At 62.1% G+C, this 26,345-nt stretch overlaps 3 protein-coding genes across 5 annotated transcripts in view; all 3 read right to left on the bottom strand.

Moving 5' to 3' along the window:
- Positions 1–790: 790 nt before the first annotated feature.
- On the bottom strand, positions 791–4,727 carry TMEM82 (transmembrane protein 82). 3 transcript variants are annotated; one of them, XR_004628966.1, is made up of 7 exons: positions 4,584–4,727; positions 4,377–4,449; positions 4,040–4,214; positions 2,987–3,401; positions 1,516–1,703; positions 1,012–1,228; positions 791–927 (listed from the first exon to the last, which is right to left on the bottom strand). XR_004628966.1 is itself a non-coding variant. In XM_034672285.1 (6 exons), the coding sequence occupies exons 1-6, from the start codon at positions 4,669–4,671 to the stop codon at positions 1,133–1,135; spliced, it is 1,035 nt and encodes a 344-aa protein (XP_034528176.1). In that variant the 5' UTR covers positions 4,672–4,727; the 3' UTR covers positions 799–1,132. The 3 variants fall into 3 exon arrangements, 1 of the variants encoding a protein (XP_034528176.1); XR_004628967.1 differs by having other exon boundaries at positions 4,040–4,211; XM_034672285.1 differs by having other exon boundaries at positions 799–1,228.
- Positions 4,728–5,440: 713 nt separating this feature from the next.
- SLC25A34 (solute carrier family 25 member 34) lies at positions 5,441–10,199 on the bottom strand. Its single transcript, XM_002921418.4, has 5 exons — positions 8,934–10,199; positions 8,307–8,372; positions 8,054–8,206; positions 7,566–7,700; positions 5,441–6,915 (listed from the first exon to the last, which is right to left on the bottom strand). Exons 1-5 carry the CDS (start codon positions 9,351–9,353, stop codon positions 6,733–6,735), a joined length of 957 nt encoding a protein of 318 aa, XP_002921464.1. The 5' UTR covers positions 9,354–10,199; the 3' UTR covers positions 5,441–6,732.
- A 1,720-nt stretch (positions 10,200–11,919) lies between these two features.
- PLEKHM2 (pleckstrin homology and RUN domain containing M2) overlaps positions 11,920–26,345 on the bottom strand; it is a 37,240-nt gene continuing 22,814 nt past the window's right edge. Inside the window, exons 3-21 of the mRNA XM_034672075.1 lie at positions 26,222–26,328; positions 25,723–25,832; positions 25,127–25,226; positions 24,525–24,612; positions 23,516–23,702; positions 22,107–22,166; positions 18,727–18,955; positions 16,837–17,679; positions 16,481–16,550; positions 16,293–16,383; positions 15,941–16,005; positions 15,446–15,534; positions 14,719–14,851; positions 14,295–14,485; positions 13,819–13,884; positions 13,030–13,189; positions 12,516–12,695; positions 12,314–12,430; positions 11,920–12,060 (exon numbers count right to left, since the gene is read on the bottom strand). Of these exons, the coding sequence (XP_034527966.1) occupies positions 11,926–12,060; positions 12,314–12,430; positions 12,516–12,695; positions 13,030–13,189; positions 13,819–13,884; positions 14,295–14,485; positions 14,719–14,851; positions 15,446–15,534; positions 15,941–16,005; positions 16,293–16,383; positions 16,481–16,550; positions 16,837–17,679; positions 18,727–18,955; positions 22,107–22,166; positions 23,516–23,702; positions 24,525–24,612; positions 25,127–25,226; positions 25,723–25,832; positions 26,222–26,328 (3,021 nt within the window). The 3' untranslated portion in view covers positions 11,920–11,925. The remainder of the gene's footprint in view (positions 12,061–12,313; positions 12,431–12,515; positions 12,696–13,029; positions 13,190–13,818; positions 13,885–14,294; positions 14,486–14,718; positions 14,852–15,445; positions 15,535–15,940; positions 16,006–16,292; positions 16,384–16,480; positions 16,551–16,836; positions 17,680–18,726; positions 18,956–22,106; positions 22,167–23,515; positions 23,703–24,524; positions 24,613–25,126; positions 25,227–25,722; positions 25,833–26,221; positions 26,329–26,345) is intronic.

Below are 26,345 nucleotides of genomic sequence, written 5' to 3'. Positions count from 1 at the left end.
GAAAACATGGCTGTGATGGAGCCTTAGGCTACTCTGCTCACAAGGTGGCTGGAACCACATTCCAGAACCTTCCAGGAATGGACCTGCCGTATTTTTTATGTGCACCTTTGTTGGTTTCCCTGGCCGCAGTTCTTCAACAAGAAGAGGGTAGCAGGAAGCATGCAAAGCACTTGAACTTTGGGAGTCAGGCCACCTGGGCTCCCTTCCTGGCTTTGCCACTAACTGAGCTCTGTGACCCTGAGCAAGTTACATAACCTCTCTGAGCTTATTTCTGAATATGTTAAAAAGGGATAACAGTACCTGTCTCTTGGGGCTGATGTCAGAACAAAATGAGATCATGAAAATGCTTGGCATGTGGTAAGCACCCTACACATGGCAAGTTTTCTTCTGACTGGCTCAGAGAGTGGCAGCGACCCACCCAAGGCCACACAGCAAGTAAGCAGAGGAGATGGTACCCAATCTTCTCCCAGATACTCTGTGGCCTCCCTGGGCTGGGCCCTGCAGGGGAGACAGGGCTGAACGAGCCTGAGATGGTAAGGACCCGCATGGTCTTAGCCTAGGATGGGAAGGGGCACAGACACCGTCCACCCACAACTGCAGGTGGGGGCTAGACCATGAGTCCGTGCCACTGAAACCCCATCACTTCCTCAGCCAGATCAGTAGTAACTCCTGAACCCCAGGGGACCCAGCCCGCATGTATTCCTGAAGCCTGCCCCCGCCAGAAGGGCTGTGCGGCCCCAGAAAATCCTCTTTCCCTCTCTGTGTGTTCATGATTCTACACACAGGTTGAGAAAAATCATCTTTATTTTTGTTCATGGAGGAAGTGAGGGAGGCCAGTAAAGGGGGGCCACTCTGAGGACGCAGTTCTCCATTCCGCAAGCCCCCTGGGGAAGGCAGGGTCTGAGAGGGCTGTATCGATTGTCCATCCTGAGAAAAACAGGGCTTCACCCACTGGCCCCCTTCTGAGGACCCCAAACCCTCCCGTCCCTGACAGCAGACCCCAGCGCCCACCTCAAGCTCCAGGTGGGGGCCGGCCTGCGTCTCTATCTGCCTCCGAGCAGTGTCCTGGGGTCAAGGCCTCCACATGAGCCTGGGTGGGCCTCAGACAGACTCGAGTCCTTGCTAAGGCAGGTCAGGAGGGGGCTGTGTCCCGGGGCTCGGCAGGTGCTGAGGGCTGGGGCTGGGCCTGCCCTGGAGCAGACACCGAAGGCCTCTGGGACGGAAAATCCTGAGGGAAGGTGGGGAGGAAAAGATTAAGGACATCCCTCAGTTCCCCCATCCCCTGGTGGGGGACTTCAGATTACCCTCCGATTACCCAGGCCCTTCCTCCCACGTGGGACCTCTGAGGCGTCAAAGGTTAACACCAGGAGGGAGAGGGGATTTCAGCTCCTTCTGCCCCCACCCCGAGAGGTCACCCCAGCTCTTCTTAAACTTGGGGCACGCTGAAGCTCCTCGGGCTGTCTGGAGCAGGGCTCAGTGTCTGGGGTGTCTCGGTTGAGGGGGGGGACTGCCCACCTGTATCTGGCAAAGGCCCAGCAGAGTACGGATCCCTGCCAGGCACCAGAGCTCGCCCAGCAGGGACAGGACGACTCCCAGGAGGTCCAGCCAGCTGCCCACGGTTAGCAGCAGCACAAAGAGGCCACCCATGCGCACCAGCAGCGTCTGGACATGGCTCTGCAGGTCGGGGTGCTGCCGTTGCTCCTCTGTGGGGGGCGGACGCGTCATCGCCTGCCACCATACCTACGGCCCCAACCTCAGGTCCAGGCTGGGGCAGGGCCCGGACCTCCCATCTCCCTTCCCACCTTCCCCTCTCCTTGCAGCCCCCTTCCCTGCCTCCCTCCTCCCCACCCCCACTCTCTGAGTACCAGCCTCCCAGGCCTCAATGCTCACCCCAAGCCTCCCAGATGTTCTGCTCTGCCTGCGGTGGGCGGGGGAGGGGGGCCAGCTCCAAGTGGCAGGAGTCATCCCGACTGCACCCCACATCTGATTCATCAGTAAACCCTGGGGGCTCTTTCTGCTAAGTAGATCGCCCACCTGAGCCCACCTCCCCACTCCCGCTGCCCCGCCCAGTCCCAGCTCCTGGCTTCTGTTCTTGACCTTGTGGGTCAGGCGTCTACTCCATGTCTGCTCAGCAGCTAGTGACCTTCTAAGCACATCACCAAGATGAAATCTTTCCTTTGCTTACATTCTTCCCAGGACCTTCCATTGCATGTGGGGTAAACTCCAAACTCCTTACCTTGCCTGTGAGGCCTGCCTGATAGGAGCCATGCCCGCTCTCCAACCTCACCTCATCTCTGACTTGCTCCCCTCCCTACTACCCCGGAGCCATCCAGGTTTTCTTGTTGTTCATCAAGCACACCAAGCTCACTCCCACCTCAGGGCCTTTGCATCTGCTACTCTCTGCCTCACTGCCCTTCCCTGTCCTGCCCCTTCTACCCCATCTCTCCCCTTCAGCCAGCTGGCTCTTCCTATGGCCCGCATCTGACCAGGTCACTCTCCCCCCGCCGAAACCCTGCAGTGGCTCCTCAGCAGACGGCCGGCCAGGCTGACGACGGCTCCCCGTCAGGCCCCCATGAAGCTGGCCAGCCTCATCCCCTCCCCATTCCCTTGGGGAGACAGCCACACTCAACTTTTTTCAGTTGTTTGACGGTGCCATGCCTTCTCTCACCTCTGGGCTTTGGCATGTGTGGTTCCACCTGCCAGGACCGCCTTTTCCCCCCACCTCACCTCCCCCAGAAGGCTCCTACTTATGCTTCAAAACCCCATTAGAGCCCCGTCTCCTCAGGGCTCCCACTGCACACCACACCCTTCCCTGAGCTGCTCCATATGGCTTCTGTCGCTAGACTGGGCGCCCCGGGATGGCAGGGGAGGGGTCTGACCGCGGTAGGCCGCCCCAGGGCCTAGCGTGACGCCGTGCCCGGGTCAGACAGTGGGATGAGTGCCGAGTGAGGCCGCCGCTGCCCAGGACCCCAGTGGTGGCCCTCACCCTGCATGTAGATGACCAGCAGGGTGTAGCAGATGACGAGCGGCGTCCAGAAGCGCACGGCGTCCGAGGCGGTCGGGAAGTCCCGGTTGACGAGCGCCACGGCGGCCAGGTCCCCCACAGTGAAGGCCATGGCCAGGGCACGGGCCAGCAGCCGGGGGAGGCGGTGCGCGCCGGCCAGCAGGCCCAGGCAGAGCCCGCAGTAGTGCTGGCTGCTGTGCAGCTCGTAGAGCTGGCAGACGTGGCGGCAGACGCGCCTGGCCCCCGCGCGCAGCAGGGTGGCCAGCCAGACGCCCAGCAGCAGGTTCAGGGTGCGGTGAGGGGCGCCCTCCTGCAGGAAGCTCAGGCCACAGGTCAGTCCGCAGCCCAGCGAGTACTGGCTCAGCAGGTACAGCCGCAGCCTCTCCCTGTCGGAGCCCTGCGCAGGGAGGGCGCAGAAGAGGGGCCGCGGTGGGGGGGGGCTCGGCTCGGGCCAGGGGGCTGTGAAGGCGCGCAGACCACTCTGTAGGAGGCTGGAGCCGGAAGGACCCTCGGGAGCATTCCCGAAGAAGGACTGCTGCCTCCGGGTCAAGCCCTACCGGGACCACGTCTTTCCACTTATTTCCATCACGACTGTTACTGTGGCTGAAGGTTGGTGGCTCCGAGCCTTGCAGACCTGGCTTCAAAGCCTGACTCTATGTCTTGCTGGTTGACCTGGGACAAGCCGCTCACCCTCTCTGAGCCTGAGTCTCCCCACCTGGGAGACAGAGAGCACAGCAGAGCTTCACCCCCTGTGATATGTGGCGCGGCGCCTGGCACGTGGGGAGCTCCATAGCCGGGAGCTGCCACCGCTCTCTTCGTGGCCTGGGGCTCAGGCCACTGCAGGCCACTGCGAGAGAGCGAGCGAGCAGGGACTGTGCTCCCAATCCCAGGAGGCAAGCTACACTCTCCTGTCTCAGACTCACGGAAAGGGGCGGTGAGGAGACAGGGTGCTCCAGGGGGGCCCAGCTCCCCGTGTTCCAGGGTGAAAACCAGGGCCCGGGCTGGGCAGTGACTCACCACCTCCGGAAGCCTTACCTTGCCCAGGGAGAGCAGGGTGGAGACGGCCCGGAGGGAGAACTCCAGCACCACCAGGGCGGCCACGCGCGCCCCCAGGACGGTCAGGATCAGGGTCAGCCCGGCCAGGTGCACCGTCTCCAGCAGGGCCCACTGGGCCTGCAGCCGCTGCTTCTCCAGCCGCCGCTCGGGGCTGCTGTGGGGCAGAGCGGGTGTGGGCAGGCCCAGGCAGCGGCCGTGCCCCCCGAAACGCGCTCTGGGGAGGGGGGTCTCTTCCCTCCAGGCCTCCCCACCCCAGCCTGAGTGGGCTCAGGGCCCGGGCCGGGAGGGGCCGGGAGAGGGCCGGGCGGGCACTCACTTGGCACAGTTCACAAAGAAGTAGGCCTTCAGGAGGCTGTTCAGGACTGAGACGCCACTGGCCCCGATGAGGCCTGAGGGGCAGGAGGGAGGGCAAGCCAGTTGCGCAGGGTGGGAGGTGGTGGGAGACCCACGTGGGGGGCCCACCCTGCGCGGCCCAGAGCCGCCCGAGGGGCGGGGCTGCGCGGGATGAGGAGGCAGTGCTCACCTTGAAGAACAGAGTCGAGGAGGCCGGAGCCCCACTGGAGGGAGGGGAGGCTGGAGAGCCAGGAGGGAAGGGATGGCAGGGAGAACATGGCCGCCGGGATCGGCCCCAGCCTCCGGTCAGGTCTGCACCACAGAGACCAACGTCATGNGGGTGGGGCGGGGAGGGGGTCAGAAGTCCGGGAGGGGAGGGGTCAGAAGTGGGGGAGAGGGAAGGAGGGGAAGAGAGCGGAGGGGCAGGAAGGCGAGGCAGGGGCCTTGCACTTTTAGGGCCACAGGGTTATGGGGCCTTGGGAGCCAACCGCTGCTCAGGGGCTCCACATCTGGCCAGCAGGACACAGGGGGCATCTCCAGCACTGGTCTCTGCCCTCTGTCCCCGCTCAAGTGGTGTGCCCACTTTTTCACCTTCCTCCAGGGCTTGCCCCACAAGGCCTTCTTGAAGCCCCAAGCCTCATCTGTTGCCCCTGCCCCAGCCTTCCATGTGGGCTCTGACCCCTCAGCCCCAGGGCTGGAAGGGGACGTCTATGTCCCCACAGCCTGAGGCTCAGCCTCCTCAGCCTGAGGTCTGGAAGGTGGTCTGTCTCCCCACAGCCTGAGGTCTGGAGGCAGGGCATCTATCCTCCCACAGCCTGAGGTTGAGAGAAGGTTCTGGGCCCTCCTCTCCCTCAGCCACAGGGCGGCCCTCCTTGACGGTCCTCCCCGTGTCCACTAGGTGGCAGGCCTCAGTCGGGCTGGAAACGGTGGGGTGCGGCTGGCCTGTCCCAAAACTTTTGGATCCTCCTTTCCCAGGACTAAGGAGAGAGAGCCAAGGGTGGGGGTGCAGGGCTGGGGGAAACTGAAGCTGCTAGCAGAAGGGAGTCGTTGAAGTAAACAAAAATAGAAAACTTTATTGGTTTGGAGTGTGTGCTAGGGGGACCCGTGGAACAGCGGACGTGGTGTGTGGCAGGGTTCAGACTGCTTGACCTGGGCCAGTCCTGTCCCTTCCAGGGACTCGGTGTCCGTCTGTGAAGCACAAAGGTCAGTGTGGGCCTTAGGAACACACTCACTGGGGGAAGTGTGGCTGCAGCTTTGGCAAAGGGCCTGGGGTGAGGACACCTGGCTCTGCGACTCACCTTAAGCAAGTGGGCCTCAGCCTCCTTATCTGAAGAATGGGCATCGCAAGAGCTCCCTTTCAGAATTGTCATGAGGATTTTTGCAAATGCCCACAGTGCCGGGCATCTAGGAGGCCCTCAGGAAAAGCTCTCAGTGATGTCGTGGGCCGAATTATGTCTCCCCGTCCCCCACATTCATATACTGAAGCTCTAACCCCCAGCCTGTGACCATACTTGGAGGCAAGGTCTCTAAAGAGGTAATCAAGTTAAAACGAGGACATTAGGGTGGGCGCTAATCCAACATGACTAGTGTCCCTGGAAGAGATTCGAACACAGACACAGAAGGAAGACCGTGTGACGACCCAGGGCTGCCAAGGAGAGAGGCCTCGGAGAAACCGACCGCACTGACACCTTGAGCTTGGACTTCCAGCCTCTGTTGCTTGAACCTCTGGTCTGGGTGCTTCTTCCGGCAGCCTGAGCTCACTGATGTGACAGGTTGGCCTGCCGGTGCGTCCTGGGGCCTGTGTGCAGAGACACTCAGGGGCCCTCCAGCCCCCGTGGTCCTGGCTCTCGGCAGGGGCACCAGTCTGCGCTGGGTGGAGCTAAGTTCCAGTCCCGGTTCCACCCCTCAGAGCTGTACAGCTTTGGTCAAAGCGCGTCGCCTGGCTGAGCCTGGGCTTCCTCTTGGTAAGAGAGGATTTCCCTGTGTCGTCCTGTCCGTGGACTCAGCAGGCTGATGCACGTGAGTGACCCAGCGCGTGGTGACCGTCATGCCCCCGGAGCGGTTATTATAATCGCGGGTTAGGCTCTGGGATGAGGTAACCCAGGCAGAGAGGGAAGAGAACTTGCGGGGGGAACAGAGTGGCTGGTGATCCAGAGCAGAGGCCGGGGCCCTGAGTGGGCCATGTGTCTGGGTTGACCAGAGCTGTCCACACTCTCCTTGGACGTGTGGCAGGTTCTGGGCCTGTGGCCTGCTCTGAGACGGCCATTCGCCGCCGGAGCAGGCAGTTGCTTCCTGCCAGGTCCCGGGCTGCGTCAGGATACAGGGCTGAGGGATGCCACCTAGGCACCCTGGTGCTGGCTCCGCGAGGCCAGTTTCCGGAGCTCATCCCAGAAGAGCATGCTGAGGATGGTGTGGGGGCCCAGGCGCAGGTAGGCCGGGCCCAGCCCCTTGTAGAGTGCCAGGGGGCCCTCCTGCCGCCAGATCTTCACCAGGCAGTCAGCAAGGCCACCATACAGCAGGCCCTGGGGACAGACACAGGGCGGATGTCACTGCAGGGGTCACGGGGCCCTGGCTGGCACAGCCGGTGGGGGGGGTCTGTGTGTAGGGGCTTCTGTGGCCATCAGTACAGAGGCTCTCCCCAGGCTGGCAACTTACAGAAGGGTGGCCCTTGAGGCTGTGAAATTTAAGAAGAGACCTCTTCCTCCAGGCAACCACAGCCCCATGCCCGGGGCCGAGCTTTGGCTAGTCGCACACGAGTGGATTTCGTCCCCAGCTCGGTCTTTAGAGGGCACCTTTGTTGAGCACACCCTGCACCAGTGTATGTGATGGCCGTGCTTGTCTGCCAGGCTATGGGTCAGGCTCCTGCACTTAGCAGCTGGGTGACGTCAGGCGCGTCCCTAGATCTCCCCGACCTTCCGTTTCCCCATCAGGAAAATGAAGGTGGTTGTGAGGATAGACTGAAATCCAGATGTGAGCATGCTTCGCCTATGCCTGGGACATGGGTGCTCAGCGAACAAGCCGAATCAACGTGTTTGCAATGTGTTCGCAGGTCTGCGTGTCTCTTGTGTGTGTGTGTGTGTGTGTGTGTGTGTGTGTGTGCGCGCGCACGCGTGCGCACACGCGCGCACGCCTTCCAGGTCCACACATCCCCCCCGCACTGTCCCCTGCTCACTCTGCCAGTTCCGTCCACCGGCTGATTGTAGAGCCGCGTGCTGACCACGTCGAAGGGGGTCATGACTGCAGCCACGGCCACACTGCTGATCATGCCTCCAGCTAAGGCGACCAGCCAGCTGTCTTCCGGGAGCCACTGTGGGGATGGGACAGGCTCTGACCCCTGCAGCTGTCCAACCCAAGCTGTCCTTGGGGCTGGAAGAGCTGGGGGAAAGCGAGCAGACCAGGCCCCTCCAGCCATTCCCCCAGCCCGGCTCCTTCACAGCGTGAGGGCTCACTGCCGGCCCCCACCCCTGCCGGGCACGAGGGCAGAGCCGGGGTCCTCAGCTTTCTTCAGGGGCCCTGTCCGTCCCCTCCCCCTGGGCTTCTCGAGGTGGGGGTCCAGCTGGAGATGTCGGGGTGCGATGAGGGCCCGGACAGGGAGAAAGGAGGCAGATGACGCGACTTTGTCGTGTCTGCGGGTGGGCACAGGCGTCCCTGGCTCCTCACCTGTCGCTCCTGCACCCAGGCCTTGGCAGAGGCAAAGGTGGCCAGCTGCGCAGCTGAGCCGACCATGACTCTGGGCACGGCCCCACCCACGCCCCGCCATAGCCCCATGAGGCCCTGCTGCCGCCAGATGGTCTCCAAGGCGCCCAGAACACTCTGTGGGGAGAAGGCACTGGGTCACTGCGCAGCCCCTGCCAGCCCAGGAGCCCATCCAGCCCACCCGGTCCAGGCGGCTCTGGGGAGTGACGGTTCCTACCTGGTGGTGGTGCTGGTGCCCCACGGCCATCGCGGCCACTGTCTGGGCCTGCAGCTGTGTTTTGACCTGTGAGAGCAGATGTGACTGGACTGGACGAGCTGTGCCCCGACATCCAGACCCCAAGGGCCCACACCCACAGCTTAGAGGGCGAGGGGGATAGGGTTGGGGGGGAGGCTCTGAAGTCAGCCTGGGTCTGCATCTCTGTGTGACCTGGGGCAAGTCACTTGACCTTCTCCTGGCCTGTCTGCTCCCACTGGACAAGCTGTTCTGAGGACTCAGTGGGATCACGGCTATTCAGCGTCCAGCCTAGGACGTGGGGGCTTCGCTTATTCTTAACTTGCTGGGCCACACAGGAAGACGAGTGACCACGCTGGGTTTGAGCCAGCACCTGTCCTGCCACCCTCTGCCCCCTCCTCTGGCTCTGGCCGAGGGAAGAAGGGACTCCAGGAGCAAGACTCTGGTGCTGTGGGCCCAGGGGCAGATTTCAGTCCCGGGGCGGGGATGTCCTGGGCACGGCCCCACCAAGCCGGCCCCACCCCACCTGGTACCAGAGCCACCCTGGAAGGCTCCAGAGCCCCTGAGGGAGCTGAGTCACGGGGTGGGGAAGGATGGAGACAAGGCACTCACCAAGTAAGCAGGACTCCCCACGAAGGCTCCCAGTGCCCCGGCCACAGCGCCCGCAACCAGGGTGCCACCAGGCAGCTGGGTGAGGCCAGCCTGGCCCGCCAGGCTGTAGCAGTAGAAGCGGACGCCATTCATGAGGCCCTGGTAAAGGAGGCCGGCGGCCAGCCCCTTCTGCAGGCCACACAGCCCGTCTGCACGGACCACGGCTGCTATCGAGGCCACAAAGCCCCTGTAGGGCCGTCGGTAGGTACCGCGGGCCTGCAGCTCCCCCTGCAGCTGCAGCCTCGTCTTCACCACCTCTAGGGGGTTGGTGAAGATGCAGGCCAGGCAACAGGCCGAGGCGCCCAGCACCAGATCCACAGCTGGGGCGACCGTCTCCATGGCCTCTGTTCCTGAGGCCGGCAGTGCCCGGGTCAGAGACATGGGCACAGGCCCCGGGGTGGTGGCGCTTAGGCTGTCTGCACCCCTGCACGGCCACAGGGCTGGGGATCAAGGGGGTCTGGGGCCATGTCTGGAGGGCAGAGGTCCCAGTCGGGTAGGCCGGTGGACCCTGGTCTATCTCGGGAGTCCACCTGCTGCGCTCAGCTACTGGGGCCGGAGGAGCCTGGGACACGCCCCCGCTGGCTCAGGCCAATCCCAGCTGTCTCTGTTCTCTACGCCTCCCAGCGGGGTGTGCCTGGACCCTGGGATCTGGGGAAAAGGTCACCTGGAGCAGGACGGAGATTGGGGGTGGGGAGAAGGTGCCAGTCAGCTGAGACCCCTCCTCCTGCTTGTCTTCCTGCCCTCCCTCTGGTCCTGGGGCAAAGGGCTGGTGGCCCTGGGGCAAAGGGCTTGGTGGCCCTGGCCCCACCTCTGGTCTAGCCAGTCCTGCTGCAGCTCAGAGAGCCCTGGGCACAGGGGCAACTGCCTGGGGAGGCTCCTGGAACCGTGTGCCCAGGCGACCCAGCAACTGTCCACAACCACCCTGTATCGTCTTTGCTGCTCCCCTTTCCCGGGCTGTCTTCCAGTCTGGCTCCCAGGGTCTACAGTCCTACTGTCAGGGAGAGCAGAGGTGGCAAGGGGCTTCTCAGGCCCCGTGGAACTGATTTTGAATCCCAGGCTCTGCTGTCTGTCCCGTGTGACCGTGGGCAATCACTTCCTCTCTCCTAGCTTCAGTCTATTTGTAAAATGGGGATGTCAGGACCTCCCTCAGAGGTTTTTTGGAGGACTAGAGATGTGTGAAGAACATACCTAACATAGGGCTTCACCCAGGACAAGATGGCCCACGTCCCCACCCCCACCCCCCACTTCTGGCTCCTTTCTCCCCGTCCCTGCCTCCCATGACTTCAGGGCCTTTGAGCCATGTGTCTCAAGGAGTGGCCTGTGGCTTCGGTCACTCACCCCGTGTGGACTTGCCCCCCAGTCCTGCCCTCCTTCTGGTGGGAGCCCCTTCTGGGCTGTAGGTTTCTGGAGGAGAGGCCCAAGTGTGGAAATGGCCCTTTGTCAGAAGGGACCTCACAGCACCACCCTGCCCACCTTGGCCTCTGTCCCCAGGGCATCTCTCTCCTGCCACTCAAGTCCTAGTCAGAACCAGAGGCAGAGCCACCCTGCCTGGAACCCACCTCTATCGCGTCCACACCCACCCTTCCAGCGCCCACCCCTTTCCTCCCAGGTGTGAGGGCCTGGAGGTGTGGGGTGCTGGAGTGCCTCAGAGCACCCTCCCCTCCCCCGCCTGCGCCCGGTAAGCTTGGCAGCCCCCTCTGGCCAGCCCCCAGGGCAGCAGCTCAACACGAGGTCTAGGGACAGCTTGGACTCTTGGGTTTATCCCAAATGGCTGGCCCTCGCCCCCACAGCTGGGGAGGCTGGCCGTGGAGTGCCCTGCCCTGGCTGTGGAGACAGGCCCTGGGACCAGAGGGGTGGCTTCCCCTCCCCTGGCCCCTGTAGGAAGTAGGAGGGAAAGCAAAGGTCAGGCCAAGAAACCCTCAGGGCCTGAGCTCCAGAGAGCAGCACGGGGGCAGTGGGTGATTGGGCGCCCCATGTCAGCACACGGCAGCTGATGGAAGAAAACCAGGGAATGAACGGCCAAGGGGCTTTGGGGGGGCTGGCAATCCCCCACCTCCAACCTGGTCACAAAGGGCCAGTGACGAAGTCTTGGCAATATAACATGTCTATTTTATTTAAAAAAACAAAACCCAGACCATTTGACCCCTTCCCCCAGAGGGCCCGGCTCCAGCCAAGCAGGGGACAGTCAGGAGGCACGCTCCAAGACGCCAGGCTGGCGGGCTCTGCTCCTCTCCAAGCCCTCCTCCCTCCCCTTTGCTCCTGGCAGAAGGAGGCGGCCTGCCTCCTGCGTCCTCCTGGGTCCACCGGGCACCGGGCACTGTGGTTTGGGGAGAGGCAGGGGCCGTGGACATGCAGGGCCTCCGGGCTGCCAGGGAGGGGCCACCCAGCCCCGGGCCCCGACCCCGGCCCGCAGCTGTGGGCCCTGGCAAGGCAGACAGCAGTGTGCCTGGGGATGGAGTTAGTGAGGAGGGAACATGCACGGAGGCCCTAGTGCCCTGCACCGCCAGCTGAGTGCTCAAAAGTGAACGAGGATGGCGGGCCAAGGCCCGGACCCCTGACCCGGGAGGGGAAGAGGGGACTCTTGCCCTCTCCGTCCTTCTGCTCCCCTCAGAGCTGGTATTACTCTCATCGTCCTCCTGAAAAGATGCATATGCATCTGTCAATGCTGCGCATGCGTGCCTACGCAGAGCCCACAGGGCTCAGACCCTCCGCCCAGCGCTCTCCAGTCATCACTGGCCGGGCGTGCTGCCCGAGAGCGCGGAGCACCCGTTCTGGATCCCTGGGAGGGGAGAGACCCTGACTTGAGCCCCGGTCGGTGCTTCTGTTCCCCAGGCAGGAGTGGGCTATGGAACTCAGGTGGAAGCCCGGCCCCGAGTGGCACGATGACGGAGCGAGGACACTGGGTGCTGCTCGGCAGGCCTCTCTCGGCCCCCCGCTGCCAGCCAGCTCCGCCTCAGCACCAGGGGTCCCGGGAGGCTCTGCCGCGGCAGAGGCTGTCGCTCCGCTGCCAGGCGCTGTGGATGAGGCTCAGGGCGTCCTCGAACTTCTTGTTGGAGGCTTCCTGGATGGCCTTGTGGGGTAGGTCCACCTGGGTGGGGGTACGGAGGGCAGCTGTGAGGGCTGCGGCCGGGACCCCGCTCTTCCGGGAGCCGTGGGCACCCCGGAGTCCCCCTGCACTGTGGGACCAAGGTCAGGAGCTGCGTCTCCTAGGTTCGACTACCAGCTGTAGCCTCAGGTGCACGGGGGCCAGAGTCCGCCCCAGAGCTACTGGAACGGGGCTGTCCCCCGACTCCCACCTCGGCGGCTCCACTCACTCCTCAGGGCCCTGGGTGGCTGGGTACCTGGTAAATGGTTTTCCACCCAGAGCTCAGTGCAGACAGGAATCGGTCCAGTTCAGATGTGCAGCTCAGGTAGATGACCCAGGGTGGGAGGGGCTGCTGGCTGTCCTGGGAAAACTCCTGGGGAGAGCGGGTCCCTGGGTGAGCAGATGCAGTGCTCCTTCTGCAGGGCCTGCCTCCATGGCTTCCCCCCCAACCAGCTCACCAGGACACAGTACTCCTTGCCCGGTTCAGTGGAGACAGCATTGATGTCGGCCAGCTTGACTGTGCCCAGGGAGCGGAAGAAGCTGGTCTGGCAGTCCTCGTGGCACGTGAAGAGGCGGTCGTCGGTGATCACTAGGCAGCAGGGGATGCAGGGGCTGGGAGTCACCCCCTGGGGGATGACCTGAAGGGCATTGGCAGAGGGGAGGGGAGATGCAAGCTGGAGCTGTCCAGGGTTGGCCAGCCGCAGAATTCCCCACTCCAGAACTCCCCACTCCCGGTGGCCCAGCCCCTCGGCCCCTCCCTCCAGAGACCGGACAGGCTCCGCCCACCTCGCAAGTAGAGGTGGGGGACAGGGGTGAAGGTGGGAGTGTCAGGCCACAGAGCTCTCGGTCTGCTCCTGGGCTGTCCCCTGGATGTCCCTGTCTTGGTCTTCACGGGCTGCTTGCTCCCTGAGCATGTGGGTCTGGGGAAGGGGGCAGGGATCCGGGCTGGGTTGGGAGGCGGGGGGTGCTCACCCCCTTGGACACAGCCTGGCAGAGATGCTGCATCCAGTCGGCCATGTCGGCCTCGCTGTCGGCGCCCAGCTCCAGGCAGGGCCGGTCGGAGAGGATGACCTGGAAGGCGTGGGGCCGATCCGTGGTGTTGGCTCTCCGACAGCCACCGCACTGCTCCCCCCTGGGCCAGAGGAGGAGGGGTGAAAGGGCAGCAAGGAGGCAGGGGTGGCTCAAGGCACGTGGACATGGGCGTGCCTGCACCCGCGGTCCCCGGGGACGGGAGGACAGAAGGTGGTGTGGACCCCTTGGGCTCTCAGAAGAGGCTTAAAGCTGCTGGCCAGGCACACCCCTTTCTGTGAAGATCCTTCTAGAGATCTTTGCCTGGCCAGGCAAGGGGTGAGAATGGGCTCTTAGCTCTGGCCCTCTCAGAACCAGGGCACAGTCATTCACTCTCTCTCTCTCTCTGGGCCCGAGGTGGTCTCCAAGCATGTGCGTGTTCATCTTCCATCAGGTCCGGAGCTTCCCAGGGGAGCAGCCCCCTCCCCTGCCTGACCAGATCCTTTCCTGACAAGGAGTTCCTCTTGCTTCCCTGACAGGAAGCCACCCCTCCTTCCCTTGCTTGGGGCTCCACAGACCCCCAGGTTCCAGTCAGGGCTGCTGGACCAGATGGGGCTAAGAGGGGTGGGCTGAACTGACGGACAAGAGGGCATGTCAGCTCAAGCCAGGGAGGGCAGGAGCCCTGGGCCGCAGGCTCAGCCAGAGTCCCCGCCTTCCAGTGCTGGGGCAGCCCCCCATTGCCGGGGCACTCACCCCATGTTCACCGACAGCAGGGGGGTGACATCAGTGCGGTCGGGATACTGGTAGAGGATCCCGTTGCTGCAGGGGCACGACACAGGGGTGAGGCCTGTCCCGGGAACTGGGGGCCAGGAGGAGCCCAGATCCCAGGGAGCCCCGCAAGCTGAGGCCTGAAGCCCCAGAGGCCAAGGGGCCTGTCTTCTGTGAAACGGAGGGTGAAGAAGGAACCAGAGGCACAGAAGGGCACACTACCCCCTCAGCAGACCTGGGACACTGAGACACTTGGCAGCAGCCCAGCCCAGACCGACACTTGATGCCCCAGGATTCCTTGGGCCCCAAAGATGGCTTTACACAGAAGCTCTAATATCCCGAGATAGATGGACTCTAAAACCCTTGTGGAGGTGGAAGGGGGCCCCCTTGGGCTTCTCTCTCAGTGGCTGGCCCAACAAGCTCCAGGCCGGGCCCGAGGCCGGAGCTGCGGGGGCTCCCACCTGAGTACCACGAAGCAGGTCTTCCAGTGCTCTCTGCCCAGGTAAGAGGTGCCCGCCTTGTAATGCAGCACGCCTTCTTTGGTGATGGCGCCCTCGGGGGGCGAGCAGTGGCAGGGCATGGGACCCAGGGACTCATCCATGGGGTCCTCCCAGTGGACAAGACCGTAGAAGTGCACAGTGACAGCAGTGGCCTGGGAGGGGCAGCAGACAGAGCAGTGAGGTCTGGGCCCGGCTCACCGACGGCCCAGCACCAGGAATGGCCACGGAGAAGCAAGGACACACCCCAGTGGGCCGGGGGGACCGGACCTTTCAGGATGGGGGACACTGAAGTGCTACAGACCGCTATTTGCACCGCCTGACCTCACCCTGATGCCACAGCTGGCCTCTCAGGGATGACCCCCCCCCCAACCCCGCCAGTACTGACCTCACACTTAGACTCCTGAGCCACAAACTTGGCCAGCGCCAGCTTCTCCATGGTGGCGTCAGTCAGGACGCTGGGGTAAGGTGGTTCCCGGCAGCCTTTGATCATGGCGGACTTCAAAGAGGCCAAGAAGAACCTGCGCAGGGCGTGGGGTGTGCCGTCAGAGGCCCGGGGTGGGGGCACCGCTCCACTGGACGGGACCCTGACCCGGAAGGGGTCACGGGCACTTCGGGGAGGGAGCTGGCCAGAACCAGAGCTCAGGGCAGCAGGTGGGGCGTGACGCACACTAGTCCGCTGGCATCACACGGTGACCTGGGGAAGGCCAAGCCGTTCCCGGTGACCCGGGGCCTGGGGCCTGCCGGCAAGGGCAGACCAGATACGGCGGTGCGGATGGGACCCAAGTCAGCATATTGACACCATCTTATTCCGAGTCATCTCTGCATGCACTCTGTGCCCCCGTGGCCTGGCGGCAGGGCGTGTGTTTCTTCCCTGTTAGTAACTCATGCCAGCCCCCTTCCTCTCTGGCGGCCACCTGGGGTCTCAGGTACCCCCCCAGCTGACGACAGAGTCCAACAGTGTGCTTGTACACCCCCCGCAGGTTTCAGAGGGAACACATCTGTTCGCCACTTCTTCGAATCCTACTGTTCCCTGTCCTCCTCTAAGGCTGGGGAGTCCAGGGCTGCTCTCCAGTCCTATGCAAATGGAGAGGTGGCAGGGGCATGTCACTCACTCAGCCAGGGCCACGTCGGCTGTGTCCAGCAAGAACTGCTTCCTGCGGTTGGTGCACACCAGCTTCACCGTCTGCTGGTCCAGGCCCACCTGCCAGAAACAACACCTTCACATGCGCACGGGGCTTGGCGGCTGCCTGGAGGAAGAGGCAGCCGTGGCCGTGGCCGGACTGAGGGCTGGCTGGGGTGGGAGGAAGCACGCCCCGGAGTTGCCACAAGGTAAAGCCCCAGAGGCTGGGGACCCTGGCATGAGTTCGGGAGGGATGGTCAGAAATGTGGTGGACGAAGAGACGTCAGAAACTTGGTTCTTGTCCCCAGCATCACGTGTGGAAGGTGCTCTGAGAGAGAAGTCGACGCCTGACCCTGGGGGGGGGGGCAGGGGGGCAGGCAGGGACACGCCTCGCTCCGCAGCCTCGCTCCGCAGCCTCGCTCTGCAGCTCTGGCGGCCTGCGGAGCCCTGTCCTACAGTGTATGCCACCTGCCGAGCCTGCACTCACCGACACATAGTCAAGTTCGTTGTAAGAAACGGCCTCTTCCACCAGGTATGGCTTCTCTGCGGCCCCTGAGAGAGGAGACCCCAATGCCTATGACTCACAGGGGCCTCTTTTCCCTCCCCCTGCCCCGTTTTCTAAGACCCGGCCTCTCTCTGAGGGAGGCCCCGTCCTTGTCCCATGATCGGACACGGTGGAGGGGAATGACACGGGGGGCTCGTGGCTCCTGGGGCTGCTGGGACGGCCGGTGGCACAGCCGGGCAGCGTTTTGGTCACCGCACGCCAGGTGGCCGAGAGCCGAGGGTGGGGGCACGGGGAAAGGGAGGGCGGTGAGCCCCGTGCTGGGGGCGGCAGGCACCTTTCCGGAGCAGATAGACGTAGCAGTCCGTGAGCAGCACGTACAGCAGCTGCAGGTTGCCCTCCATGTGCCCGGTACTCATCCGGATCATCTGAGGGGCCGCACAGAGGAGGGTCAGGCACCCCGGCCCCCGCCCGCCCTGGCCGGCCGCGCGCTTTCCTGCTCGCCCTGGAGTTCCTGGGACTGACCTTGAACAGCTGCTCTTCGTTTTCTCGAAACACATGGATCATCAGCAGGAGTAAGTGATTGTTGTCTACTCTGTGAGAGGGACAAGCGTGGGGGTGTCGGGCGAGGGCAGGGGCAGGAGGGGACACAGGCTCACAGCGGCCATGCAGGCACCCAGAGGGAGCCCAGCTGTCCTGGCTCCCCGATGGAGAGCCAAAGTGAGGTGATGGGGGGAGACTTACACCCCCTCCCGCCTCCCAGCCCAGGCCAGTCCTTTCAGGAGCCGCACTTCCTTTATTTGGAGGACGGACGCCCACTGTCCCCAGCTTTGGAGGGCCGGAGCGTCTCTGAGGCCAGCTGCACGGAGGGCCCGGCTCACCTGAACTCTGCCGAATGGGTCATCTCGGACGGGCTCCCCTGCCCCTCATCCACCCCAGAGTCCTCTGCGCTGCTCAGACACGGGCTGGGCGGGTCTCGCTTGAGCTGGCAAAGAGTCTCGTGGGTCCCGGGCTCTGGTTCTGGCACAGGCCCCTCCCCGACCGGGGGCAACTCAGTGTCCGGCTCCTGGGTCCCCGGCTCCTGGGCCTTCCTGGGGGCGTCCTCTAGGGGCCCAGGCGTCTGTCCCTCTCTTCCTCCTCCTCCCTCTTCTTGGCCAGCAGTCGCAGGGCTACCAGGAACATGCAGCGGTTGGCCAGGCCCTGCAGGGTCATGGTTGCTGCCACCTGATGTAAGAGTGCTTGGACTCTCGACGGTAAAGCGGTAGAAATCCATTGGGGCTGGAAGCCCCTCGCTAAAGTCGCAAAATGGCGGCTTCTCCGGGGCTTCCCCGGGAGAGCCGGTCCGAAAGGACTGGTCTGGGGACTGGACGTGGGAGCACCAGGTGCTGGGGTCCAGCTGCCCGTTGAGCTGGTCAATGACCTTACTCAGGGGCTGCCCCAAGCGCTCCATGGAGGTGTCCTTCATCTCGGGGATAAGCAGGCCCATCTGGCCGGGCTCCGAGAGCTCGCTGCTCTCCGCTGTGCTGCTGGGCCCCTCTCCCTCCTCCTGGGGGGAAGTAAAGGTCGCTTCCGGGGAGGCCCGCCCCAGGCCTGGGCTGCTGACCAGGCTGTCACCATCCCCCCGCCGGGCACAGGTGTCCTGGGTCAAGGAGGGGTGAAGTGGACTAGCTTCCTCATCCAACCTCGTCTTCTTCTTCTTGCCAGTCTTCTTCTTCTTGGTGACCCTGGGACAGTAGTGACGGGCACAAGTTTACCACCTGAGCACTGCTGTACTGGAGAATTAGGCGGGCTGGGCCAAAAGGGGCGATCCTGCGCACGTGACCTCTGAGGGCGGAGTTTCAGCGGTCCTGGGCAGTGCTGGGGGCAAGAGCAGCTCAGGCCCTGAGGGACCCCGCTGCTGGCAGAGGCGGGGACCCGAGGAACCCCTGAGCAGGTCGTACGAATTCTAGCTGACGACACAGCTGCACTAGCTGTGCTCTGGGGAGCACACACAGGGCGATGGCGCCTCTAACGGAGCCATCCCCTTGGGATGTGGCCAGTGGCCACTGAGCTGACCTCACTCCCCATCAGGTAACCAGAAGTGCCCTCAAAGTCTTCTGGGCTCAAGCTTCCTTCGTGGCAAGTTGGCTGGGATGGGCCTGGCAAGGCGACCCCAGGTCTGAGCCATTTAAGCGGCTGAAGCCTTGAACCAGCCTGCAGGGTGGGACCCCTGACCCCTGCCTTGGGCCAGCAAGCCTCGGAGGATTTGACATACACATCTTCCTTCCTCTCTAGCACTGAGACCCTCAGGGGCAGGAGCAGGGGCAGGGCAGGGAGTCCAGGAGTCTCTGGGCCAAGAGCTCCCCGACCTGTCCTCCCTCCTCTTCTGTAAGGCCCCTGCCCACACGACGGAGACACTCTTTTTCCAAGGAGCCATGCTGAACGAGTACACATCTCAGAAGCTGTACAGTGACAGTCAAGAACTGGAAGAATTCTAGCCGGAAGGGGCTTTCTGGCCCTGAATGAACCTGACAAATGCCCCAGCAGCCCGGGCGTGGCCCCTGCCGCCAGCCACGGCTGTCGGCAATGCCACACTGCCTCCTGGGCTTGGGCCGCCTGTTTCTTTTTGATCAAAGAACCACTGGAGAACCCCTTAGTCTCCAGGAAGTTCCTGGTCCCCCCATCGGGGGTGTGTGGTCCCCGTGTTCGAGGACTAAAACGGGATGCTCGGAGCGGACAGGATAGACCCCCGGATGCTCCCCCACCTTCTCTGCGGGCCCCTCCCCACTGACCTGATGACTTCAAGCTCCGGGCAGGGGTCTGGCAGGTTGAGAGCGTGGGATTCGCCCTTCTCCTGGGAGGTGGCGTGCACTGGGGTGGTATCGGAGGAGGACACGGTCTCGGCCGCGTCCTCACTGAAGGGGTTGTGGCGCTGGGTGGGACTCTTGGTGGAAGCTTTGCTGCTGGTTGGGTCCGAAGCGGTGGAGCGGGGGCCGCTGACGGTGTCTGTGAGGTCTCCATCTGGGAGAACAGGAAACAGGAGACAGCCCGTCAGACACCGTCTGGGGCCCCCAGGTCCCCAAAGCATGCCTTAACTCATGAGGGAGGCAGGTGAGTACCTCCTGGGGAAATCTGATCAGGGTGGCCCTGTTTTAAGAGCAGAAGCCCCAGACCAACAGGAGAGGGGATTTGTGCTTTACAAGTGACTTGGAGGGATATCATCACCACTCCACTGGGAACCCCCAAGAGCTCATAGCAATTTGGCCGAGTTCGAGTTAAGAACCCCAAGGTTAAGCAGCCTTCGGGCTGAAGCCCCTCAGGGATGGTGACCTTGATGCCTCGAGAGGAGATGGGCTGCAGACCTCTCAGGTTAACCTTAGAGCCTTCCATCCGAGGGAGCTATGCGGGGGCGGGGGGGGGGTTACTTGCAGCGCCACACGCCACCGGCAGGGCTGAGATACCCAAGTCCTCTGAAGGGTCCCCCCTCCACCCTGTGCCAGAGGCAGATAAAAAGCAACAAAGGAAGAGAGACTAGAGAGAGACGACGGGGATCAGGGAAACAGGGGTGCAGAGTGGGGGCAGGGGCTGAGAGACTGGATAGGGAGTCCAGAGGGAAAGGAGCATGGGGGGGGGAAGGCAGAACAAGGGCCCAGAGCACAGTAGGGAGAATGACAGACCAGGGCAACAAGGTGCAAAGGGGAAAAGAAAGGTGTGCCGAGTGGCCACCCCCCAAAAGCGGCCTCACAGGCCCTTTTGCGGCTGCTTCTCTCCCTGACATCAGCACACTCCCGGAGCCGGGGTGGGGGGGGCAGGACCAGGCACCCCTTTAAGGCGAGAGTTGGGAACTCCATTTCACACAAGCCTTCGCCGGCCTACCGGTCCTTTCTGGGTGCCCCTCACCCTTGGCTCCACCCTAGGGAGAAGGCAGGGTCGGGTGGGGGGTGCTGCCTCTCCAGAGAGGGGCTGGTTTCACTGCTCCCCTGCCCCCAACCATCCAGCCCAGGTTACTGGAACAGGAGCACGAGAAGCACACAGGGCACTTATCTGCTGGCAGATGGGAGCTGGCCCAGCAGGGAACTGAGGCCCAGCTGTCGGAAGAGGTCAGGTGAGAGTTAATGGCATGGGACGCGGGATGTTCACGCCCCATTTGCCAGCTTACACACATCTTGTGGGCCATTATGTGCCCAGAGGAGACATGGCAAACATGTTCCCCGCCCTCAGCCTCATCTGGAAGGGCCCAACCTGCTGTCCGCTTCCCAGCGGATCTTGGAAACCACCGGGCAGCTGTCTGCTGATGCCGCACACCATCCGTTTTTGTTTTTTGTTTTTAAAGTACAGTGTCTTTTAATATAAGGACAAAGGTAGGGGCCAAAGGCAACTGCCTGCCCTGCCAGGAAAACACCAGCAGCATACGAGACTTCCTTCAGATGTCCTGGATCCCCAGAGCCTTAGCTCTCAGAGGCAGAAAACCTTGCCCTTCCATCTCAAAGAAGGGTCCTGTGAGGCCAACCACTCTTGTTCCAGCCCCTAGAGATCTGCAGTTGCTTGTGGGAGGAGTGCTGAGAAGGGAGTGAGCAGGCCACGGGACGTGGTGGCTGTCAAGGCTGGTGGCCCACCAGCTCCGTAATGAGCCAAGGACCATGGAAGGCCGCCCCAACCCCCACCCCAGGGCCCCGAGTTTGGAGCTGCCCCCAAATCCTGCTTTCCTCCAGGTGGATGGAGAAGACAAAGCCTCCCCAGGTGAGTGGCCAGAGCAGGCTTGGGAACTGAGGAAAGCAGGAGATCACGATGGGACAAAGCTCACCCCACCCGGAAGCCCTCCCCAGCCCAGCCTGAGCAAGCAGTGTGACCCGGGTCATTTGTTCCCGGGCCACCGGGAGCTCTAAAGGGCTGCAGAGGAAAGGTCGGGCCCTGCTTGTCAAGTGACTGCAAAGGGCAGCGAGGAGCTGGGTCAGGAGGGGGTTAGTGGTTAGAATGGGGGGGGGGAGAGAAATCAATGCCCAGCATGTGCACTGTAAGAAGAGAGGTTGAGAGGATCAACGAGGTTACGATGGAATTCTGGATTTCAAGCTCATCTTAACTAACCCGTGGCACTCTTGAGAGCTACTCTCTTGGCCAGATGACATAATTAACCTTCCCCAATGCCCTATCTTATTTCCCTCAAACTAAGCTATCTCATACAGTACTTGGGAGAAGATCACCTGTCATCCACTACTCAGAGATCACGGCGCTAATAACAAAGAGGCCAGCTCTGGAGCAGTGGAAAGGGCACCTATGCCTCCTGCCAGGGTGAGAGTCAGCACCTTCTCCCTCCAGGGCTGGCCCTCCCCCACCTGGCCCAGCCCCGGGCAGAAGCGGCCCACAGGGCAGAAGGCTCTTTAATAAGGGGGTGAGGGGTTACAGCCCCAGATCTAAGGAGGAAGCATTAACCCTCCCAGAAACATGCCCTGTGTTTTGAGTACTCCTGGGAACGGGAAGAGCCCCATGGGTTTCCAGAAGCCCAGAAGTGGAGTCATGGGCCGGAGACTGCCCGCGCACGGCTGCCGCCTAGTGGACAAGTGGGAGAGCGGCCAGATTTTATTTCAATCGGCCTTAAAACCTCACAGAGACTCTCCCCTGTAGGGAGTTTCGGCTCTGCCTGGGCAATTTCGCCCATGCGGCCCTCAGGCTCTTTCCACCGGAGAGGAAGACACCAAGACTGGACTGGAGGAATCGAGCCCTCCACCTTTACTTCTTGATGCTTCTGACACAAGAGCACATCTGACCTAAAGGAGCTTACGATCCACAGATTCAAACCACGCTTTCCAGAACAAGTCTCTGCTCGCCGGGTCAGGCCACTAGCGCCCCATGAGCTGGCAGGTCCCTACGCACATCTGGTGCTTTCACTGGCATCGGAATCAGGGAGGGGGAGCCACGTGTCCCTGAAATGCGGTCACTTGGTGACTCCATGAGGCCACTGCGTAAAGGCAGGAGTCCTGCACTAGAAGGGGTTTGCCTAGAGCTACAGGTCGAGTTCTCCTCCTGCAGAATTCCATCTCTTAGAACACCAACTTGGCTTTATTATGATCACTGACATTATTATAAATAATGAGCTGATTTCGAATCATGCAGCAAGCTTGGCATGGAAACATAGCAAAACAGGAAAAGAGGGTAACAGCAGACTCTGTCCCACCTTCCCAGTCTGTGCTGGGTACAGACGGCACTGCTGGAAACACATCTCCAAAATCATAATCTATAAAAATGAGGGACAAAACTGAAGATTAGAAACAGGGAGTGGAAGAACAGGGAGGGTGGGGGCATGGGGTGGGAGACATGAGGAGAAAACAAGAGAGGAAAAAGTTAAACTTTCTGCGTTTTCTCTAATAGCCTCAGGGAACTTACGATGCTTCTCAGCTCAGGCGTGGGCCCAGGAGCCTCTGATCAGCTGGAAAGACCCTTGGGGGCAATCCTTTCCAACCCCAGGACCTGGTTCTGGCTGAGAAGAATGTGGGATCCCCTGTACCTAACCTTTTCCATCCTTTGCCTTCCTTGCCTCTGAACCCAGCATCGGAGGTGAGGTGGCTCAAGGGGACACCTCCGCCTGCTGGCGGCCTGGCTGCCCCTTCAGGGCCCAGCCCCGGACTTCTCGGAGGCAACCTGCGAGCCCAATCCTAGGAGACTGAGCCGCTGCCTTCCGCTTGTACAAGGAGCAATGCAAGTCTTGCTAACAAGGCTGAAAGTAACTGCCCTCATGGGCCCTTGGCCCACGGCACAAGCAGACATGAAGAAAGAGGAAGGCCAAGGTCTCAATGCTAATGCACTTCCAGGGAGCCCAGGGGGGCTGAACTTATGCTTGGGCTCCCCTTCCCTGGAGGTGAGGCGGGGTACAGTAAATGAAGAGCTCTCCTTTCCCGCATGGGATGAATGAAGGTGGAGAAACGCCAGTTTTATAAATGAACACAGAAGCCTAAGGTTTGAAAGAAACCAGGCTGTTCCACTCAGTTGTTGGGTCCAGATGACAAAATGCCCTACAGACACGATGACCACCTATTTCAGTCTTGGAAGCAGCGGGTGCAATCAACGCTAACACGCCAGCAAGTGCAGGAGGGACTCAGAAGCCGGATGGGCTCGTGAGAAACGGGGGCAAGTCTCCCCTCCCCTTCGGACCCATCTGGCTCTCTCTCCTCCTTCCAGGGACTGCTCAGCCTCTTTCTGCCTAGAATCAGAGTAGGACGACCTCCCCGACCTCCCCGAGCAGGCAGCACTCACCCCTGCAGTGGTAGCAAGAGTTTCCAGGTCATGCAGCCAATCCCTCCTCGCTTAGAAAACCGTCCCACCCACTCCTGCCCCGGGCATAGGGCTCTAGCCTTCTGGAAAAGGTATGATCTCATGTTGGCTTTTTGTCCCCAGAATCTGTGTTTTACCCACCACGGAGATGCTGAGGAAATGAATGAAGACTTGGGAAACGGTCAGCCCTGTTGAACGGCCAATCTCCCCCAGCAGACCACAACGAGCCCAGAGAGACGTCACCCAGCCAGGCGGGAGCGGCCTCACCACGGTGCCACTGCAGGGGCATGGCTCCCTGCTGCCAGGGGCGCTTACCCTCACTGGATGGGGCAATGGCACTGTCATCCCACTCCAGGTTGGTGGAGGTGACGGAGTTGAAGGAGTTGAGGGACAGGCTGTCTGAGCCTTGCACGGAGCTGGGAAGGCGGTCTTCGAAGTCCAGCAGGTACTGCGGTTTGTAGTAGTCGGGCATGTAGGGGGCCAAGTCTAAGTACGGGGCGTCCTGAGATAAGAGCGCAAAGAGCGGGCTCGGCTGCGGGAGGCCTCGGGCGGCCTGGCACAGACCTGCCTCCGTCAGTCCTCCCCTGCTGGCTCTCCTTTGGGGAATCAGCTAAAGGCATGGAATTCAGAAATAAGCTGCTAAAAGGAATCACGTGAATGGCTGTGGCTCTTAAAGCTCTGGACTGGAGGCAGACAGAGACGACAGACCCCAGCTCTGCCTGCCAACCTCTCCCTGACCTCTTCGACTATAGCAGTTGCTCATTTTCTCCAGTTCCGACTACTTTTCAGTAGACAGTCTGTGCCGCTGGCGTAGGGACCTGGGAAGGTGACTGGATTAGGACGGGGCAGCAGCATGCTGATGAGCCCAAGTCCGAGAGATGCTCTGGACCCACCTCAGCCCTTCCTGGTCCGCGTCCTGTTTCTCTAGTGCATGACAGTGAGAGAGGCCGGGGAGCAAGGAGCGGAGGACGCTTCTAGGATCCCAAGAGGCACAGGGATGAATGTGCCTTGTCTTTCTCAAACACTCACACCCTAAACATGCAGGAGGGTACATTAGCACTAAACACTCCAGGCAACGTGGCTTTTCTCCCAGTTTGGACAGAGGGGCAAGGAAGGAGTCATCTGAACTAGGCATTCTGGCTTAGACAAGCCAAGAGAGTATCGCCCCCTCCACCCAGTTCCACTGTTCTGACCCTGAACAAGCAAGGTGTTGCTCAGACTGCTACACCCAACGGGCTCCCTGAGAGGCGCCGGAAGAGTAGACCGCACATCCGGCCCGCCCAACCTGCTGCCCCCAGAGGTGGCGAGAGCCAGGGTGTCTCACCAGATCCAGGTCGAATCGAATGAACTCCAGCCCAGACACCAAGGTCAGGAAGAGAGTCAGGTGATCGTGGCTGCAGACCAGGGCATTCCTGTGAGACACGAGGAGGGACGGTGGTTACCAGCTTGGCCCCGGCCTCACTGGCAAGCTGGCTGTGTTGACATTTGACATGTGACATGTGACATCCCCACTGCCTGGAGGGCACCCAGCTTGGGCCGCCTTCACCCACCCCTTGGCAGCACAGCACTTTCCGGCCACTGTCTTCAGACACGGGGCCTGCAGCATAAGGCTCCTCTAGCTCTTAGCAGCTGCCACAAATACTTTGCTCCTGCAGGAGCCCAGCCAAGGGGTCCGAGCATAAGGTCTGAGGCCTGGGGAGAGGATCGGGCAGAGGCTGAGCAGTGGGAGCGCCTGTCCTCCTGGCAGGGCCATCAGAGGCAAGGCGCTGAGGGCTCTTCGGCCATCACTGACGTGTCCTTAGCATGCCAGGCCGGGCTAGGCCTCTGACATGGCACACCGTGGTGTCTGCATGTGACAAGAGTCTCTGGGGCGAGGTTCAAGGGGAGCTCCAGGGCTGCGTTAGACAGACTGTTGCGGACACTCACTTGACGTAGTATTTATGCAGCAGACCCAGGTTCTCCTGGAACAGCCGCAGGTAGCTCTCCAGGGAGTTCTCGTTGAGTGCCAGGTACAGCCAGGCCCTGCCTGCAAACGGAGGGCAGGAGTAACTGGAAGGAAGGTCTGTCAGGGTGCTGGCTCTTTGGGCCAAGCGAGGGCAGGAAGGGCAGCAAGAGCAGCTGAGGACACCAAGCACTCTGATAGCCTCCTCTCTTGTGGGCAGGGCTGGAACCCCTGAAATCTGTGGTCTTCTGGTCAGACCCTAGCTGCTGGCAGGCCAGGGAACTCGGACCAAACTCCAGATGGGCACCGATCCTGCTGGCTAACACAGATCCTAGCTCAGGGAGAGAAGCGGGGCTCCCCATTCGGGGCTCGGGCTGGGATTCGAGAGGAGTCGGGCTCTCCTCGGCACCTCACTCTCCTCCCCGCCGCCCTCGATGCTCCAGCTAACTCAGGCGCAGGGCGCCAGCACCTGAACGCCCCTCTGCCGGGGGACAGCACAAGGGGATCAGCCGCCCCGGGCTGACCCTGAGGCCTCACCGGGGCCCCGGGCTCCCCGCAGCATCGTCCTGGTGCTACTCACTGCGCCCCAGGTTGGTGGCCACGTGCTGCAGCACCTCGATCTGTTTGATGGCCTCTCTCCGGGTGAAATGCACCACGAGCACCCAGTAGCCAGATGAGAGGTCTTGCAGTCTGAGAAAATAGGACAGGAGCTGCCGTGACCTCAACGGGGCTACCCTGGGAACCTGCAGTCAGCCGGCCCAGCGGCCTGCGTGTCGGTAATGAGCTCCGGGCAGAAGGCGATGGGCTCCCCGCAGGGCCCACGGGCAACCAGTGCACCTTCACGCCAGCGGCTCACCGCCCGCTGATGCTTTCCCCAGCCGTTCACCCCTGCTCAGAGGCAATTCACGGGGACGGCTGCGGACAGCCTGCAGTCTACCTGAGGGAGGCAAATCTCTCTGACAAGAGAAAGCAGAAAGAACAGGCAGACAAGGGGAGGGACTGCTCTCTGCAGGCTCCTTGCCGCCCGGCCCCTGCCGGGTGGCGGCCTAGGGTCTTCTCCAGGGACCACCTCCGCTTACCCGTACAGCAGGGCGTGGTCCAGGTGCTCACACAGACGTTGCAGGACCTTGTCGTGGTTCCGGATGGCGGGGGTCTCGTCTTCACATGCAGCAAAGTAGCTCTGCAACTGAAAGGAAAAGAAAC

The sequence above is a fragment of the Ailuropoda melanoleuca genome, chromosome 11 (assembly GCF_002007445.2).
Source record: "Ailuropoda melanoleuca isolate Jingjing chromosome 11, ASM200744v2, whole genome shotgun sequence".
NCBI lineage: Eukaryota > Metazoa > Chordata > Mammalia > Carnivora > Ursidae > Ailuropoda > Ailuropoda melanoleuca.
The sequence above is the reverse complement of the archived record's forward strand: the minus strand, read 5'-3'. Positions and strand labels throughout refer to the sequence as shown.